This window comes from Beta vulgaris, chromosome 1 (genome assembly GCF_026745355.1).
Source record: "Beta vulgaris subsp. vulgaris cultivar EL10 chromosome 1, EL10.2, whole genome shotgun sequence".
NCBI lineage: Eukaryota > Viridiplantae > Streptophyta > Magnoliopsida > Caryophyllales > Amaranthaceae > Beta > Beta vulgaris.
Window position 1 is genome coordinate 52520037 of NC_079202.1, and position 19041 is coordinate 52539077.

Genomic DNA, 19041 nt, shown 5'->3' on the forward strand with positions numbered 1-19041 from the left:
ATAAAGGACTAAACTGTTCCATGTATTAATTTTGTGTATATAAGACTGAATTGTTGCCTGTTTGTGACGTAATGTATATTTAGTGGCTGCAAGATGCTATTTTTTTTTACTCATAAGGAAGTCAAACTGATCTGGTTATGCGTTATGAACGGATCAGTTAATTAACTTAATTGGTATGGTTTTAAAGCATAGCCGGACCAATTAATCCTCAACTGATCCGGTTCAAAACCAAATAAGTTAGTTTTCAAACGACCTTATTCAAAATCAAATCAGTTGAATTTACATAATCAGCTAATAGTAATATGAATAATAAAATAATAGACAATAATACAAATATTTAATAAAATAATAGATAATAATACAAGTATAATACTATATAATCATTGTGGTATTTTAATTAAAATTCTAATAATAACATAATCACCTAATAGTGATATGAATAATAAAATATGGACAATAATACAAATATTTATTGAACATTGACTATTTGGACCTTATTGGACCTGATTAGACCTGATTGAAACTTATTGCGCACCTAATTAGAACTTATTGGACCTGATTGGAACTTATTGCACCTGATTGGAACTCATTGCACCTTATTAGACTTGATTGGAACTTATTACCCCTGATTGGACATGATTGCAACTTATCTGAACTTATTGAACCTGAAACTTAATTTTTTAAGTTGAAGAGAACACACCCTAAATCTCATTTAAACCAACATCACTTGAAGTTATTTCGTCATAAAGATAGGGGTTAAGTTTTATTCTCTAAACGAGTCACTTATATAAAAGTGACCCACTAAATACCCACTAAATTTTTTAAGTTACCACAATAATACTACTGCCATGATAGTTCTCATTTATAATCCATTGCACCCGGTTGTTAGTTGTTACATTAATAGCTTTGGGTTGACTTGAGGCTCACAATTCCTTGACTTTTAGATTTGCAGCCATAGTAACATTTGACTTTTGTAATTACTGTATAATCATTCATCAAATCATCACAAATATTAATTAATTACGAGGTGCTTTAGATATATTGTATTCTCTTATATTGAACTATATTTCGATTTATATGAAAAATTATAATTTTCCAAATTGTATAACTAAACTTATTGTTAGTTCATATTGTATAATTTTATGGTTTAATAATGAGCATCACACTCTAATTTGTTTTATAGTTATGTTAAACTCTAATTTGTCATACTCTATTTACATTGTTATAAGAATATAATACATTTCCTCCGCAATCTTTACTTGTTATATTTTAACTTTCACACTTATCGATACACAACACAAATTTAACCACTTATATCTCTAACTAATTATATACCTGTGAAAAATTTAAAAAGTTGAAATCTTTTAAATATATATTGAATTAATAAATTCAATATCTTACGCAAATCTATACAAATATATTAAAAGCATATTAGCTTGTAATAAGATTTGAACACAAGACCTCTTGTTATTATACATGACACAATTATCATCTCAACCAACTTCTAATCATACTTTAAGTGTCCATTATTATATTTGTACCTTTCAATTTTCCTTAATATCTTTTAATGGAAATGGAAAAAAATGCATATCAAGTTCGAAAAACAGTACCAACCCGGAGCAACGCTCGAACTAAAATACTAGTTTCAAATCAAAATAAGAGCATAAATGTAGAAGTCTATTTGCAAAAATAAAAAGAAGGGAAGAGATAATATCTGTTAGGCTTATATAGTTATATGAAACACTTTACCCTCTTTAAAATTTGACTAACTTTACATCAATTACAACTTACAAGTTGAGATAATTTAATGACGAGAGAATGAGAACTATCGTGGCAGTGGTATTATTGTGGTAACATGTCCGTTGACCTAACATTAAAGAAAACGATTTCGAGCCCAGTCTTCCCGCATTCACATGACGACGTGCTACACACAAAGTCGAAATTTCTACCATTTACATTTCAGCTTCAGTTACGTGCAAACATTATGTAGAATCTCTCGTTAATTAAGCCCTCAAGGCCATAACTATAAACTAAAATAAAGCCGGCATCATCACTATATATAGGTAACAATGTCTTCTGCATATTCCAACAATTAATCCACTCATTCTTCGGCACTCATAAACTACAAGATGGGTATCAAAGCCCAACCACCTCTTTATACAATCCTTTTCTTGTCCGTGATAGTATTAGCCTCCGCAAGTCAGAACCGCGCTAACCCTCCCAAAATTGAGCCTCCGGTAACCCCTCTACCTCCAAGTAATGTAGAACCACCGACGCATGACACTCCTTCACAAATCCCAATTAATACCCCATCTACAGAGTATGAAACGCCTTCGTCCCCTCCAATCCCAACCTATACTCCTCCAGAGTATGAAGCTCCATCATACACCCCAAGCCCCGTCTACACTCCATCTCCAGAGTATGAAACTCCAACATACACCCCAAGCCCAACCTACACCCCTTCTCCAGAGTATGAAACTCCATCATATACTCCAAGTCCAGTCTACACACCATCTCCAGAGTATGAAACTCCATCATCCACCCCGAGCCCAACTTACACCCCTTCTCCAGTGTATGAAACTCCATCATACACTCCAAGTCCCGTCTACACACCATCCCCAGAATATGAAACTCCATCATACACCCCAAGTCCAACTTACACTCCTTCTCCAGAGTATGAAGCTCCATCATACACCCCATCTCCAGAGTATGAAACTCCAACATCCACCCCAAGCCCAACCTACACCCCTTCACCAGAGTATGAAACTCCATCATACACTCCAAGTCCCGTTTACACCCCATCTCCAGAATATGAAACTCCATCATCCACCCCAAGCCCAACTTACACCCCTTCTCCAGAGTATGAAACTCCATCATACACCCCAAGTCCTGTCTACACACCATCTCCAGAATATGAAACTCCATCATACACTCCAAGCCCATCTTACACCCCATCTCCAGCGTATGAAACTCCATCATACACCCCATCTCCAGAGTATGAAACTCCAACATCCACCCCAAGCCCAAGTTACACTCCTTCTCCAGAGTATGAAGCTCCATCATACACCCCAAGTCCTATCTACACCCCATCTCCAGAGTATGAATCTCCGTCATCCACCCCAAGCCCAACCTACACTCCTTCTCCAGAGTATGAAACTCCAACATCCACCCCAAGTCCCGTTTACACCCCTTCTCCAGAGTACGAAACTCCATCATACACCCCAAGTCCCGTCTATACTCCTTCTCCAGAGTATGAAACTCCAACATCCACACCAAGTCCCGTTTACACCCCATCTCTAGAATACGAAACTCCAACATCCACCCCAAGCCCAGTCTATACCCCATCTCCAGAGCATGAAACTCCATCATACACCCCAAGTCCCGTATATACCCCATCTCCAGAGTATGAAACTCCATCATCCACACCAAGCCCATCTTACACTCCTTCTCCAGAATATGAAACTCCATCACCCACCCCAAGCCCGTCTTACACACCTTCTCCACAATATAAAACTCCATCATACACACCAAATCCCGTCTACACCCCATCTCCCGAGTATGAAACTCCATCATCCACCCCAAGCCCAACTTACACCCCTTCTCCAGAGTACGAAACTCCATCATACACTCCAAGTCCCGTTTACACCCCATCTCCAGATTATGAAACTCCATCATCTACCCCAAGCCCAACTTACACTCCTTCTCCAGTGTACGAAACTCCATCAAACACCCCAAGTCCCGTCTACACCCCATCTCCAGAGTACGAAATCCATCATCCCACCCAAAAGCCCAACTTACAACTCCTTTCTCAGTAGTACGATCCATCAAACACCCCAAGTCCCGTCTACACCCCGTCTCCAGAGTACGAAACTCCAACATCAACCCCAAGCCCATCCTACACCCCTTCTCCACAATACGAAACTCCATCATACACACCAAGTTCCGTCTATACTCCATCTCCAGAATACGAAACTCCATCATCTACCCCAAGCCCAACATACACCCCATCTCCAGGGTACGAAACTCCATCATCTACCCCAAGCCCAACATACACCCCTTCTCTTGAGTACGAAACTCCATCATACACCCCAAGTCCCATATATACCCCATCTCCAGAATATGTAACTCCATCATACACCCCAAGTCCCGTCTACACCCCATCTCCAGAGCATGAAACTCCATCATCCACCCCAAGCCCAGCATACACTCCTTCTCCAGTGTATGAAACTCCAACAAACACCCCAAGCCCCATCTACACTCCATCTCCAGTTTATGAAACTCCATCATCTACCCCAACCCCAACCCCTTCTCCAGAGTACGAAACTCCATCATACACTCCAAGTCCCGTCTACACCCCATCTCCAGAGTACCATCATCTACCCCAAGCCCAACTTACACTCCTTCTCCAGTGTACGAAACTCCATCAAACACCCCAAGTCCCGTCTACACCCCATCTCCAGAGTACGAAACTCCATCATCCACCCCAAGCCCAACTTACACTCCTTCTCCAGTGTACGAAACTCCATCAAACACCCCAAGTCCCGTCTACACCCCGTCTCCAGAGTACGAAACTCCAACATCAACCCCAAGCACATCCTACACCCCTTCTCCACAATACGAAACTCCATCATACACACCAAGTTCCGTCTATACTCCATCTCCAGAATATGAAACTCCATCATCTACCCCAAGCCCAACATACACCCCATCTCCAGGGTACGAAACTCCATCATCTACCCCAAGCCCAACATACACCCCTTCTCCTGAGTACGAAACTCCATCATACACCCCAAGTCCCGTATACACACCATCTCCAGAATATGTAACTCCATCATACACCCCAAGTCCCGTCTACACCCCATCTCCAGAGTATGAAACTCCATCATCCACTCCAAGCCCAGCATACACTCCTTCTCCAGTGTATGAAACTCCAACAAACACCCCAAGCCCCATCTACACTCCATCTCTAGTTTATGAAACTCCATCATCTACCCCAACCCCAACCTACTCTCCAGAGTATGAAACTCCATCATACACTCCAAGTTCCGTCTATACTCCATCTCCAGAGTATGAAACTCCATCATCCACCCCAAGTCCAAGTTAACTCTTCTCCAGTGTACGAAACTCCATCAAACACCCCAAGTCCCGTCTACACCCCATCTTCAAAGTACGAAACTCCAACACCTACCCCAAGCCCATTCTACACCCCTTCTTCGCAATACGAAACTCCATCATACACACCAAGTTCCGTCTATACTCCATCTCCAGAATATGTAACTCCATCATCCACCCCAAGTTCAACATACACCCCATCTCCTGTGTACGAAACTCCATCATCCACCCCAAGCCCAACTTACACCCCTTCTCCAGCGTATGGAACTCCATCATACACCCCAAGTCCCGTCTACACCCCTTCTCCAATGTATGAAACTCCATCATCCACCCCAAGCCTATCTTACACTCCTTCTTCAGTGTATGAAACTCCATCATCCACCCCAAGCCCAACATACACTCCATCTCCAAAGTACGAAACTCCAACATCCACCCAAAGCCCATCCTACACCCCTTCTACACAGTACGAAACCCCATCATACACACCAAGTTCCATCTATACTCCATCTCCAGAGTATGTAACTCCATCATCCACCCCAAGCTCAACATACACTACATCTCCAAAATATGAAATTCCATCATCCACCCCAAGCCCAACTTACACCCCATCTCCAGAGTACAAAACTCCATCATACACCCCAAGTCCCGTCTACACCCCATCTCTAGAGTATGAAACTCCATCATCCACCCCAAGCCCAACATACACTCCTTCTCCGGTGTACGAAACTCCATCATACACTCCAAGTTCTGTCTACACCCCATCTCCAGTTTATGAAACTCCATCATCCATCCCAAGCGCAACCTACACCCCTTCTCCTAAGTACGAAACTCCATCATACACCCCAAGTCCCGTCTATACTCCTTCTTCAGAGTATGAAACTCCATCATCCATCCCAAGCCCAACATACACTCCTTCTCCAGTGTATGAAACTCCATCGTACACTCCAAGTTCCGTCTCCACCCCATCTCCAGTTTATGAAACTCCATCATCCACCCCAAGCCCAACCTATACCCCTTCTTCGGAGTACGAAACCCCATCATACACTCCAAGTTCCGTCTATACCCCATCTCCAAAGTATGAAACTCCATCATCTACTCCAAGCCCAACATACACTCCTTCTCCAATGTACGAAACTCTTTCATACACTCCAAGTTCTACCTACACTCCTTCTCCAGAGTACAAGACTCCTTCATATGTTCCAGTACCAACCTATAGTCCATCTCCAAAGTACGAAACTCCATCATACACCCCAAGTTCAACTTATAGCCCATCTCCAAAGTATGAAACTCCTTCATATACCGCTAGCCCAACCTACAGTCCATCACCAAAGTATGAAACTCCTTCTTACCCTCCAAGTTCCACCTACACTCCTTCTCCTAAGTACAAAACTCCTTCATATGTCCCAAGTCCAATTTATAGTCCATCTCCAAAGTATGAAACTCCATCATACACCCCAAGTTCAACTTATAGCTCATCTCCAAAGTATGAAACTCCTTCATATACAGCTAGCCCAACCTACAGTCCATCACCAAAGTACGAAACTCCTTCATATACCGCTAGCCCAACCTATAGTCCATCCCCAAAGTACGAAGCCCCTTCATACACTCCAAGTTCTACCTACACTCCTTCTCCTAAGTACGAAACTCCTTCATATGTCCCAAGTCCAATCTATAGTCCATCTCCAAAGTATGAAACTCCTTCATACACCCCAAGTTCAACTTATAGCCCATCTCCAAAGTACGAAACTCCTTCATATACCACTACCCCAACCTACAGTCCATCACCAAAGTACAAAACTCCTTCATACACTCCAAGTTCTACCTACACTCCTCCTAAGTACGAAACTCCTTCATATGTCCCACATTCAACCTATAGTTCATCTCCAAAGTATGAAACTCCTTCATACACCCCAAGCCCCGTCTACATTCCTTCTCCAAAGTACAAATCTCCTTCATATACCCCAAGCTCAACTTATAGCCCATCTCCAAAGTATGAAACTGTTTCATACACTCCAAGTTCTGTCTACTCTCCTTCTCCAAAGTATGAAAATCCTTCATATATCCCAAGCCCAATCTATAGTCCATCTCCAAAGTATATCACTCCTTCATACTCTCCAAGTCCGAAATATTCCCCGTCTCCTAAGTATGAAACTATTTCATACACCCCAAGCCCAACTTATAGCCCATCTCCAAAGTATGAAAATCCTTCATACACTCCAAGTTCTGTCTACACTCCTTCTCCTAAGTACAAAACTCCATATACCCCAAGCCCAACCTATAGTCCATCTCCAAAGTATGTAACTCCTTCATACTCACCAAGTCCGGTCTACACTGATTCTCCTAAATACAAAACTCCTTCGTATACCCCAAGCACAACTTATAGTCCATCTCCAAAGTATGTAACTCCTTCATACTCACCCACTCCAGTCTACACTCATTCTCCTAAGTATGAAACTCCATATACCCCAAGCCCAACTTACTACCCTTCACCTGTACATAAGACTCAATCTTACATCCCAAAATCAACTTACACCCCATCTTACACCCCAAGCCCAACTTATAAACCATCTCCTAAGTATGAAACTCCTTCATACACCCCATCTCCAAAATATAGTCCATCTCCCAAATACGAAATTCCATCATACTCACCAACTCCACTTTATACTCCATCACCTAAATACGTGAACCCGTCATACACTCACAAAAGTTATGAATATGAAGCTATTCCAACTATCTATACCGTGCAAGGTGTAATCTATTGTAGCTCATGCTACAATAATTCTCCCATCAAAGGTGACTTTCTTCATATAATGATCTTTGCTACGTTTGAATCTTTTAATCCCATAGTATATTTGTTGAACATCTATGATCTTTTCTTTTCTCTCTCAATCTTCCAATTAAATTTTTTTACTTATCTAAAATAATGTTTATATGTCATTGATTTTGTCAGTTTTGGTCATAATACCATGTCAATTTATGTTACATAAATTTGACCAGATATATTACACATAATTAACTACTGATAAATAATTAAATTTAATTACTAAATGTAATTTTGTCATTGTGTAGGTGCTGTGGCAAAAATTTCATGTGAATCAAACAGCAATAATGGTGAATACAACCCAACCAAGTTCTCCATGTTGACTCCTGAAACTGACAAAAACGGTTTCTTCCTTGCCACATTTACTCCTGAACAACTTGGCACATATTTGAAGCCAACTGACTGCAAAGTGTACCTTGAAAGTTCTCCATCTTACTCGTGCAATGTTGCTACCAACATCAACCTTGGAAAGTCAGGGGCTTCTTTGACACATTCAAATGATGTTAATGAGAAAACATACATCTTGAAGTCATACTCTGTTCAACCTCTTGTTTATACATCAGCAGAAAAGTGCAAAAAGCCAACACATTACACATCACCAGTTTACCCTCAATCACCAAGTTACAAGGCCGTCACATATAGTCCACCTGTGTACACTCCAAAATCAAGCTACAAGGCACCCGCGTACACTCCAAAATCAAGCTACGAAACTCCATCATACACTCCATCCGCGTATGTTCCAGCATCCAAAACTGTAACATACAGCTCACCGGTATACACCCCAAAATCAAGCTATGAGGCTCCTCCAAGTTACTCACCAAAGTCGGAGTACAAAACTCCCACATCCACTAATTATGGCTATTAAGCAAAGCCAATCTTGATTTGATTAAATCTTTTTCCCGAGTAATATTTTAATTTCAATAAGTGCAAGTTAATTTTTTGTTATCATTATATGACTTCTTAGAACATGTTCTTGAAGAAGTTATGCTTCTGAGAAATATTCAGAATATATTTATCTGACTAATTATTACATTTTTCATAAGGGCATTCTCCTTCACATTTGTGTGTCTACTTTAAGACACTTTTCTCTTAATAGCTGTCTTAAGCAGGGCATTTGAACAACCTACATTGTGTAGTCCATTAGTTTAAAAAATGATAATGGCAAACTGATATAATACTTACCTTGTTTTAGCCCAGTACTCCCTCTATTTTTTTTTATCTTTCTCACTTAGAATCTTGATACTATTCATGCATAGAGAGAATCTTGTCAAATGTTCTCAATTTATAAGAAAAAACATAGTCATGTGGGGTCTTGTTTGATTCGTCTCAATTAGTACTTTATTAAAATTCAATCGTTATAATTTTTACTAATATATAATGAAAGATATTTAAGTTTTAAAACGTGCATTGGCAAACGTGCAAAGTCAAAGTAGGAATGATAAAAAAAAACAGAGGGAGTATTTGTTAAGGGGTTAACTATATGTGAGCTTGTCCGATATTGAAAAAAAGAGGAGGATAACTAACATATAAGCTCAATGGACTACTCCTATTACAAATTGATTTTAGGATAGAGTCTCATATGGACTTGTGTGTGGATTCACTCTCTCTTTTGGTGTGGACCTTATTTGCCTTTTGATAAGTAGATCAAAATAACAAAATGTTGCACCGAAAATAAGTTAAGTTTAGCAAAAATAAGTTAAATTTAGATAAAATAAGTCAACTTCATCAAAATAAATTCAGCAACAAGAAGCTAAAAAAAAGTTATTCAGCTAAAATAATTTAAAGAAAAATTTGTTAAGCTTAATAAAAAAAATTATACCTACTTACGATACGTTTTTTTAATACACCTCAATTCTCCTTAACTTAACTGAAATTATCAAAACCTAGATGAACTTATCGAAGTTAATTTTGTAAGGTGCTAGAAACTTAAAATTTATCTAAACTTAAATCATCCAAATTCACTTTAAACTTATTTTTTTAAGATCAAGAGAACACAACTTTAATTATTCAATTAAACTACAAGTTAATGTTTATCAGTAGTTGCATATGCAATTCAGAATAACTACCAATATTAGTAAGTTCTCTAGTCAAAACCATGTTCTTTGAGAATCCACTCCGACATTTTAATCTAGTAAGTTAATAATTTTTGAATATCTAACAATTAAGTCATTTTAATTAATGACAAGAAGAATGACCCAGTCTAAATTTCAACTCATATTGTACTAGAATTTTTTGCACGCGATGCGCGTGCTTGAATTTTTTGTCGAAACAAAAACTCGATTTTCTTCGGCATAAGAGTCGAATTTTGAACATTAGACATACGAAGTATAATTGTTTTTAGTTGCAAAATTTGATTGGTTTAGTTTCTATTACTTAAGTCTCTCACTATTCTTTTTGTTTTTTTTTTTTAACTTTTGAAAGTTAAATTCTATGAACAAAATAAAAATTTTATTGAATTTATTTATGATTTCTAATATTATAATTTTTTAGTTAATTTTTGAATTAAGTACAATACTTCATAAATTGTAAAGAAAGTGGACACTTTGATTTCAAGTCAATTTTTTCATAAGTTGTAGTTTGTGAGTGATTGTTATAATTATATTTTTGGTATTTTTGTTTTGCTGCCCTTTGATTTGTAAGTAAATTTGTAATTTAGAATGGGAAGGGGGTAACATAGTCTCTTCATTCGGGGACATATACTCCCCCTTCCCTTATATAATAGAGATATGTTGTACTTTAATTTTGAATGATATTTTACATAAACCTTTTTACCTTATAATTAATCGCTAGTATATAATAGAAAAAGATAGGTCCAAATATATGTAAAAGTTTATTATATATAGGAAACACTATAAAAAAAGTAAATAATTTTTTTCCTTGTCTAACTTCTAACTGATTTCACTACAAATACACCTCTATTTTTTTCATGGCCCCATTAATTGTGAATGATTCTTGAGAATGTGATTTGTAAGTAAATTTTTGTAAATATTTTTGTATGTATTGACGTTCTAGGTTAGTAGTTTTAGTTTGTATGTTAATTTTAATTAGTTTTAATAGAGTTTCCTGATTATTTGAGTGATTTGCGTGATTTTTATAACGTGATTTTCTCAATTGTATGAGTGATTTGTAAAGTTTATTCTTTTAAGTGATTTGTGAGTGAGTGTTGTAAATTAATTTTCGATAATTTTCTTTGAGTGCTGATTTTGATTTTGACATTTCTTTTGTAATTTAGAAAGAAAAAGGGGCAAAAAGATCATTTCTAAAGTGGACACCATTGCTCCCTTTCCCTTATGTAATACTCCCTCCGTTTCATATTAATCAAAACACTTTGACTTTTTACACTATTCACAAATTGCACTTTGACCCTCGTTTGTGATTTATACGTGAATAAAAACATAGTCATGTGGGATCTTGTTAGATTCGTATTAGTATGTATTTTATTAATATGTACTTTTTATAATTTTTACAAATACAAAACTAAAAATATATATCTTCAAAGTTTTACATTGGCATACGTGAAAAGTGTAGTGTGTAGATTAAAATGAAACGGAAGGAGTAGAGATTTAGTCTGACACAACCACCCTAAACAACCTTGCTATTTATATCTAGATATCCAATCATTTGTATAGATGTTTAGCTATTTTTTTAAGTGGAGTGTTAACTTCACACTTCACAGGCTTACCAACTCCATTTTGCTACTTCAACTACTTCAAGTTTCAACACACTTAATTTCTCTATAACCTCTGAACAATCACATACAATTGTAGTAAGTGTAGTTTGGATTTTCTAATTAATAAAACTCCAAAAGTCCCTTTTTTTTTTCTGGGGGGTCAAATTTTGATCTGATGAAAGATGAAAACAGCTGCTGCATCATCCACATCTTCAACTTCAAGTAGGGTGCTTTACTCTTTCTGGCTAAGTTTTTGTGCTTGGCGTGTTCGTTTTGCTTTAAACATGAAAGGTTACTTTTTTTTTAATTAAGTTTGGTTAATCTTTTGCAAAATTTGATCAAAATTTTATATTAATTTGATCTGGGTCAATCTGTAGGGCTTCAATACGAGTATAAATCAGTTGATCTCTTCAAAGGGGAGCAATTTCATCCAGGTAATTGAATATTAAGATGCTGTTTCATATCCTTTCTTTATTACTCCCTCTGTTTCAAAATATAAGGCATTCACGCTTTACGAAAATTTGCTTTGACCACAAATATCTCTCAAATACGATAAATAAAAATTATAAAAATTATATCGTTGGATTCGTCTTGAAAAATACTATAATAATATTATTTTTTAAATTTTTTTATCAACAAATATTGAGAGTAATTAACGGTCAAAGTTCGACCTCGAACCTCGTGCGTGCCTTATATTGTAAAACGGAGGGAGTAATTGTTATTTGTCCACTTTAGGCTTATTACATCTATACTAATATATTAAAATTACGGTTATTTCACCAAATACCCCCGACAAATCAAAAAATTCACAATATACCCTCAATGTTTCAGAAATGCACCGTATACCCTTGAGTTTTCGAAAACGTGCACCAGATACCTTTTTGCCTAACTGCCGTTAACCCACAGTTAGCTTTATTTACAATTTTGCCATCATTAACCCTGATCCTAATTAAACCTAACCTAATCTAACCCTAACCCTAATCCTACCCCTAAACCCCAGCAGCTCCACCCTCCCCCACCCCCGCAGCCGCCATCCCCCACGCACCCCACCCCCGCAGCCGCCATCCCGCCACTACCACGCGCATGTCTCTCTCCTAATCAAATTGCGTGAAAATCAACAAGGGTGGGCAGAAAGAGTACGAAAACCGGAAGGGGTGGGGGGAAGGGGTGCGAAAACCGACGAGAGCAAGGGGAATGGGTTCGAAAACTGACTGGGGTGGGGAGGAAAGTGTGGAAAACCGACGAGAGTAGGGGAAATGGGTTCGAAAACCGACGGGAGCAGGGGGAATGGGTTCGAAAACCGACGGGGGTAGGGGGAAAGGGTGCGAAAACTGACGGGGGTGGGGGGAAGGGGTGCGAAATCCTACAGAGGTGGGGGGAAAGGGTGCGAAAGCTGCGTATGGGTGGGGGAGGGGGTGGGTGGTTGCGGGGATGGGTGAGGGGGCAGCTGTGGGGTTACGGGGTGGGGGTGGCGGTAGTGGGGGTGATGTGGGAGAGGGGGTGGCGGTTGCAGGAGAGAGGGTGGCGGCTGCATGGGTGGAGGGGTGGTGGGCTGGGTAGGTTAGGGTTTGGGGTGAGGGTTTAGGTTTAAGGGTTAGATTAGGGTTAGGGTTAGATTAAAATTAGAATTTAGGATTAATAATGGCAAAATCGTAAATAAAGCTAACGGAGAAATAACGGACGTTAAAAAAAGGGTATTTGGTGCGCAAAAATGAAATGTCAGGGGTATATGGTGAATTGTTGAAACATTGAGGGTATATTGTGAAATTTTTAATTTGTCAGGGGTATTTGGTGAAATAACCGTTAAAATTATGAACGTCTATGAAAATAATGTTGGAGTTAAGTGTCTAGGAGGGTACTCCACTTTGATGAAAGTATCAGTTAAGGTACTGAACTTTCATTTGTACCAGTTAAGGTACTCAAATTGGATATCTGTTAACTTAAGGTACTGAACTTTAGTTTGTACCATTAACATCCCCATAAATAAAAGAAAAATATGACGTGGCATTAATTAAAAAGAAAAAGGTACACATGACATTAATTATAAAAATTCCAAACTCTTTTCTCTCTCCTCTGATTCCTCACCTTCTTTTCTCTCTCCTCATATCCCAAACTCTTTTCTCTCTCCTCTAATACTTCACTTCTAAAACATCAAATAAAAAAAAAAGAAGAAGATCATCATAAATTCATAACACCGTCGCCACCCTCTCATCAACACCGTCATCATCAAAACAGATCTAAAAAATCTACCAGCACTACATACAAACAGATCTAAAAAAAAAATAATAAAAAAAAATAAAAAAAAGAAAAACTGAAACGAAAACACAGATCTCCGGTGGTCAGAAACGAACAAGGACTAGTGAATTTCGCAGCGCTCGCATCAACGGCTCACATCTTATTTTTTTAAAAATAGATCTCCGGTTGTCAGAAACAGATCTCCACCGGATTTCGACGAACGATGAGGAGAGTGAACGGCTCGCATCCGTCTCTCGCTGATGGCGACGAACGACGAGGAGAGTGAATGAAAAGGGTGGCGACGGTGTTGATGATGAGAGGGTGGCGACGGCATAGGATCTCATTTGGTGAGAAGCAGGGATGCTTTTGACAGGATACAGAGTGTAGACCCTACTGTATCATTTAGTTTGGTTATTTCTTTTCCGTTACCCTCTTTCTCAGCCTCTCATGCATTCAAATTTTTGATCCTTTTGATTTATAGACTTGTTATATTTTGAATTCTAAATTTATAGAATTATAAATTTGTGAATTATGAATTCACGGATTCATGAACTATAATTATTTATAAGTTTGTGAATTGTGAATTATGTAAATGTGTGAATTTGTTGTTACGGAATCATGTTTTGTGTATGCGTGTTCTCCTTGTTGTTGCCACATGATTATGAATTTATGATGATCTTTTTTTTTTTTTTTTTGATGTTTTAGAAGTGAGGTATCAGAGGAAAGAGAAAAGAGTTTGGGATATGAGGAGAGAGAAAAGAAGGTGAGGAATCAGAGGAGAGAGAAAAGAGTTTGGAATTTTTATAATTAATGTCATGTGTCATGTCACCTTTTTCTTTTTAATTAATGTCACGTCATATTTTTCTTTTATTTTTGGGGATGTTAACGGTACAAACCAAAGTTCAGTACCTTAAGTTAACAGACATCCAATTTGAGTACCTTAACTGGTACAAATGAAAGTGTAGTACCTTAACTGATATTTTCATCAAAGTTGAGTACCCTCCTAGACACTTAACTCAATAATGTTGTGTGGTTAAAAGGTATCGAATATGTGACCTTTGAAAGGAAAAGTGATAGTTTAACCATTAATCCAACATAACATCATTGATTAATATTTCAAAATAAAATATAATAAGGTATATCTCATTAGAGTATACAAGTAGTAGATACCTAACCCATTAATGGTAATGATAATAGACTATTGTGGTCAATTTTTTTTCTTACAAGACAAAGATTTAAGAAAAGAAACAACCCGGAGCATCGTCCGGGACACTCACTAGTTATACCTGTAAAAGAAGAACAATGTAATATTCTCTATATAGTTATTGTATTTTTATATTGTTAAGGAAAGATCAATGTAATATTCTCTATATGGTCAATTTCTTGTATTGTGATTAATGATTATAGTTAGTGGATAGCGTCATAGCAAGAGGGGAAAAACTTTGTCTACCCAAGGGTAATCTATCCATCACAAATAGACATTAATAATTAGTGGAGTCCAACTCAGCGGAATTACATTTTTTTTTTGTCCATCTCTAATGCGTAGTCAGTAGTCTATCCAGTCGATAGATGTAGCAACCTTCTTAATTGACAGGCTGTGCTTATAGTTTTAGCAATTGAAGTTGTAAAAACTGTTGACAGAGTATTTTCTTTTTTATGCTTCATTTGACAAATTGACACTGTCAATTAACAATTAGGAAAGATGCAATAATACATTAATTTACGGCCATCAAATAAAGAAGACTGAATGAACCAAGGGTGTGTTTTCTTCACCTCAAAAAAAGTTTTACGCGCTGATCAGGTGTAATTAAGGTATATTAGGTCTAATTAGGCGTAAACATAAGGTGAAATCAGGGCTAATTAGTTCTAATCATTTTGATGAGTTAAGTACTTAAGTAATGGTATGTTTGTTTTTTTTGGAAGGAAAAGTAATGGTATATTTTAACAACCACAATGTGTACTTGTAGAATTTGAACAGATCAACCCGCTTCGTTATGTTCCAGTTCTTGTTGATGACGGGGTTGTGGTTTCTGACTCGCTGGCTATCCTTATGGTCAGTATCTAGTTCTTAGTTTGTGCAAAACACAAGATATATGGTGCTCAAAATTTTCATTCTCTGTTCTTATTTTACTGTCTTCGATGTACATATATAACCATGAATATCTTTAATAATTTGTTAGACTTGTTATAGAATTATTATAAATATGCTTCGAAAGGAATCTAACAAGATCCCAATTGATAATAGTCATCATTTTGGATTTTGTGGCACATAGTTTTGGCCTTCTGGAAAGGGTAATGTCTTGGATGAAGGAAGAGGAGAGAGAGAAAGAACATCCACTAATCAGGAAGAAAAAGAGATCTATGGAATTGTTATATATGAAGGGAAGACATTATTGGTTATATTAAAGAAAAATAACGAGTCACCAATAGAGGACATGTATCTTAACTAAGCTTTTTTTGCTAGTAAATATTTGTATAGATGAGCTATTGGAGTTCTTTGACATAACCGTCTATTCATTGATAATTGTTTGTGTTTGCCATTGTTCTTTAGTATCTAGAAGATAGGTATCCCGAAAATCCACTTTTGCCAGCTGATCCTTGCAGACGAGCGCTCAATCTTCAGGTGAGATTCTTGATTACTAGTGCCAAAACTCTATAGTACTAGAATCCATAATACTAAGTTAAGGAATGTAATTATCTAAAACTTTATCATCTCAATCTCTTCTATCTATTGAATTAGCTATGTCCTTCGCTTTATAAGATGTCTAAAACTGTAAATTGATTATGTTTTCAGTGATTTGTTTCCCTTTTCTGTGAAATTTGAGTAAGTTTCACAAATCTCTACTAAATATATTGAGACAACAATTAAGTTGCACTTGATTTGCTCAAGTTAGAATTTGTAGACTCGCTTGCAGATAGACTTGGTTAATGGGCTGGGTAGCTTAATGGATCTAAGGTAGAATCAAAGTCAAAAGGAGTTTTATTGCATATCGTCTTTAATGAACAAATCTTTGTTGGACATGGCCAACACAATGTCAAAATTTATGACTTGCGAATCCTTATTTCACGCTCTTTAGGACTTGAGAGAAACTACACTTTTGGGACCCAGTGGGAACTAGTGTTTGATGTATCATGTTTCATAATATTCACTCTGGAACACTTCTGTCATTCTGTATTTAATTTTAAAAGTTGTATTCTGGTATGATATTACAAGCTTATGGTGTCTATTATAGGCTGCAAGTATCGTCAGTTGCAGCATGCAGTCACTTCATATGAGATCAGTGCTGGTATGTTTCTTGTGTCTGTGCAATGGATTGTCTGAACTTCTAATAATGTGTATTACGAGTTCCTTGATTTAATATTGAGCTCGTAGTTGGGAAATTGTTTTCCTCCACAGGAGTTTATTGAGAATAAACTTGGTCAAGAGGAGCGTACAACATGGGTTCAAATGATTATCGATAAGGGTTTCTCTGGTGCGCGCTCTCTTCACTTGCCTTTTTATTTCTTCTCCGATATTAACTAGTGATGTTTGATGACAAACTCGATTTGAAAGTAAATATCCTCTCTTCTCCATGATCTTGTGTATAATGTTATCCGTGGAAGCTCTGGAAAAGTTGCTCAAAGATTATGCTGGCAGATATTCTACCGGAGATGAAGTATCTATGGTATGTATACAACATTTCAGACACATTCATTTGGAACCTCTTGTTATCTTGTTGCCTCATCATCTAGATACCGCACTGTACAAACATCCTAGTGTAGTAGTGTTGTCAGATAGTTCTTTTTTTTTTAACAAAAAAATTCCTTTTGTGATCCCATCTTTTGCACGGGACGTTTCCATCTTTTATGTGCATAATTTATAATGTTACAAAATTTTAGTGGCTCTAGTAGACTGTGATTCTTTGAACATGGCTTGACATTTTGTGCTAACATATATTCAGTGTCCTTTTCTTAACTTCAGGCAGATGTATTTCTGGCACCACAAATTTCTGCTGCAGTGAGCAGATTTAACACCGATATGGTAATCAAAGTTTTCTCTTTTCTGTTCCTTTCTTTTTAAAGCAAATTCTTGTGTAATACAGTATGATGGTTCTTAAGTCACAGAAAACAACTCAAAACGTTAAAGAAAAAAGGTAAACAGTTAAGTGGACTGCATGACATAATACCAACTGTTTTTCTAACATTCCTCTCTTATGAGGGGGGCTGTTTTTGGTGCTCTCCAAGAGTAGTTTGAAACCATTGTTTGGGTTTCTTACAGTCCTTCCATTCAAACTTTAATGTTATCTTGAAAAGAATTGATTGTTTCTTATGCCAAAAAAAAAAAAAAAAAAACTCTTGGCTCTCGACTTTTACTTTTCTACATGTCAAAAATTAACATGAGGGATATGTATATCGGCATGGAGGGAGCAGTGGTTGATATCATGTCATTTATTAGACCTTGGTAGCATTCATAGTTTTACGAGTTGCTTTGCAGTCGAAATATCCCACCTTACGGAGGGTGTATGAAGCATGCGAAGTGTTGCCTGAATTCCAAGCCTCTATTCCTGAGAGGCAACCGGATGCAGTCAATGCAGAAAGAGATTGGTTCAGCCGTTAGTCTACTTTGCTGTCCGACGAAGGGTCTCATTCTGAAAAGCAGATACTGTAGTCTAGTATATCTGTAATTTGCAATTATGCAATGGCTAATGAAGTATTCATATGGTGTTGACTGTTGAAATAAAAATTTAAGGCCTACTGGAGCTTAGAAATTATGTTATACGCAAGTTATAGTTAAGTCTCGAAGCGGATATAGCATAATAACAAGTGCCCGTCTAGCTCAGTTGGTAGAGCGCAAGGCTCTTAACCTTGTGGTCGTGGGTTCGAGCCCCACGGTGGGCGATTTTTTTAATTTTTTTTTCTCTATTTACTAGCAAGTTTACCTTGTTTTGGGTGATAGAGAATCAAGTTTTAAAGGATGCTTCTTCTATTTGTAATAACAATACACATATAACACAAAAGGTAGGATTCTGCTGGGTTAGATTAATTTAGACCATCATTTAGATAGGCAACATGTAACCTATCGATTTTTACTTGCAGTAAGTAATGGATACTACTTTTTTTTTTTTGTCAGAATATTTCTAGCTACTCTGTTAATTTATTGTGATAAGATAAAATTAAAGTGTTGAACACTCCTTTTGCATAACTAGTGGTAAATTAACATCAG

The 19041-nt window shown here is 37.3% G+C and overlaps 3 protein-coding genes and 1 non-coding gene across 7 annotated transcripts; all 4 read left to right on the top strand.

The window, feature by feature from the left end:
• Positions 1-2106: 2106 nt before the first annotated feature.
• Positions 2107-3815, top strand: LOC130590286 (extensin-2-like). The gene has a single exon (XM_057392356.1). It carries the CDS (start codon positions 2130-2132, stop codon positions 3813-3815), a length of 1686 nt encoding a protein of 561 aa, XP_057248339.1. The 5' UTR covers positions 2107-2129.
• Positions 3816-4375: 560 nt separating this feature from the next.
• On the top strand, positions 4376-8975 carry LOC104905407 (uncharacterized). Its single transcript, XM_048640801.2, has 2 exons — positions 4376-7905; positions 8182-8975. Exons 1-2 carry the CDS (start codon positions 4974-4976, stop codon positions 8796-8798), a joined length of 3549 nt encoding a protein of 1182 aa, XP_048496758.2. The 5' UTR covers positions 4376-4973; the 3' UTR covers positions 8799-8975.
• Positions 8976-11570: 2595 nt separating this feature from the next.
• On the top strand, positions 11571-18643 carry LOC104905408 (glutathione S-transferase zeta class). Of its 4 annotated transcripts, XM_057394418.1 has the most exons (10): positions 11573-11699; positions 11796-11894; positions 11981-12037; positions 15806-15891; positions 16390-16461; positions 17072-17125; positions 17236-17311; positions 17442-17503; positions 17800-17859; positions 18313-18643. In XM_057394418.1, exons 2-10 carry the CDS (start codon positions 11888-11890, stop codon positions 18433-18435), a joined length of 597 nt encoding a protein of 198 aa, XP_057250401.1. In that variant the 5' UTR covers positions 11573-11699; positions 11796-11887; the 3' UTR covers positions 18436-18643. The 4 variants fall into 4 exon arrangements, with proteins under 4 accessions (XP_019107690.1, XP_010692254.1, XP_057250400.1 ...); XM_019252145.3 differs by having other exon boundaries at positions 11571-11894; positions 17780-17859; XM_010693952.4 differs by having other exon boundaries at positions 11571-11894.
• TRNAK-CUU (transfer RNA lysine (anticodon CUU)) lies at positions 18644-18716 on the top strand. Its single transcript has one exon. It is a non-coding gene; the product is annotated as a tRNA-Lys (tRNA).
• The last annotated feature ends 325 nt before the right edge of the window (positions 18717-19041 follow it).

Excerpts from the sequence above, each read along its gene's own strand:
- LOC130590286 (XM_057392356.1), top strand. The coding sequence starts at position 2,130 with ATGGGTATCAAAGCCCAACCACCTCTTTATACAATCCTTTTCTTGTCC.
- LOC104905407 (XM_048640801.2), top strand. The coding sequence starts at position 4,974 with ATGAAACTCCATCATCTACCCCAACCCCAACCTACTCTCCAGAGTATG. Across the intron at positions 7,906-8,181 it reads CAATAATTCTCCCATCAAAG|GTGCTGTGGCAAAAATTTCA; the intron begins GTGACTTTCTTC and ends GTCATTGTGTAG.
- LOC104905408 (XM_010693952.4), top strand. The coding sequence starts at position 11,786 with ATGAAAACAGCTGCTGCATCATCCACATCTTCAACTTCAAGTAGGGTG. Across the intron at positions 17,126-17,235 it reads TTCATATGAGATCAGTGCTG|GAGTTTATTGAGAATAAACT; the intron begins GTATGTTTCTTG and ends TTTCCTCCACAG. Across the intron at positions 17,860-18,312 it reads GCAGATTTAACACCGATATG|TCGAAATATCCCACCTTACG; the intron begins GTAATCAAAGTT and ends GTTGCTTTGCAG.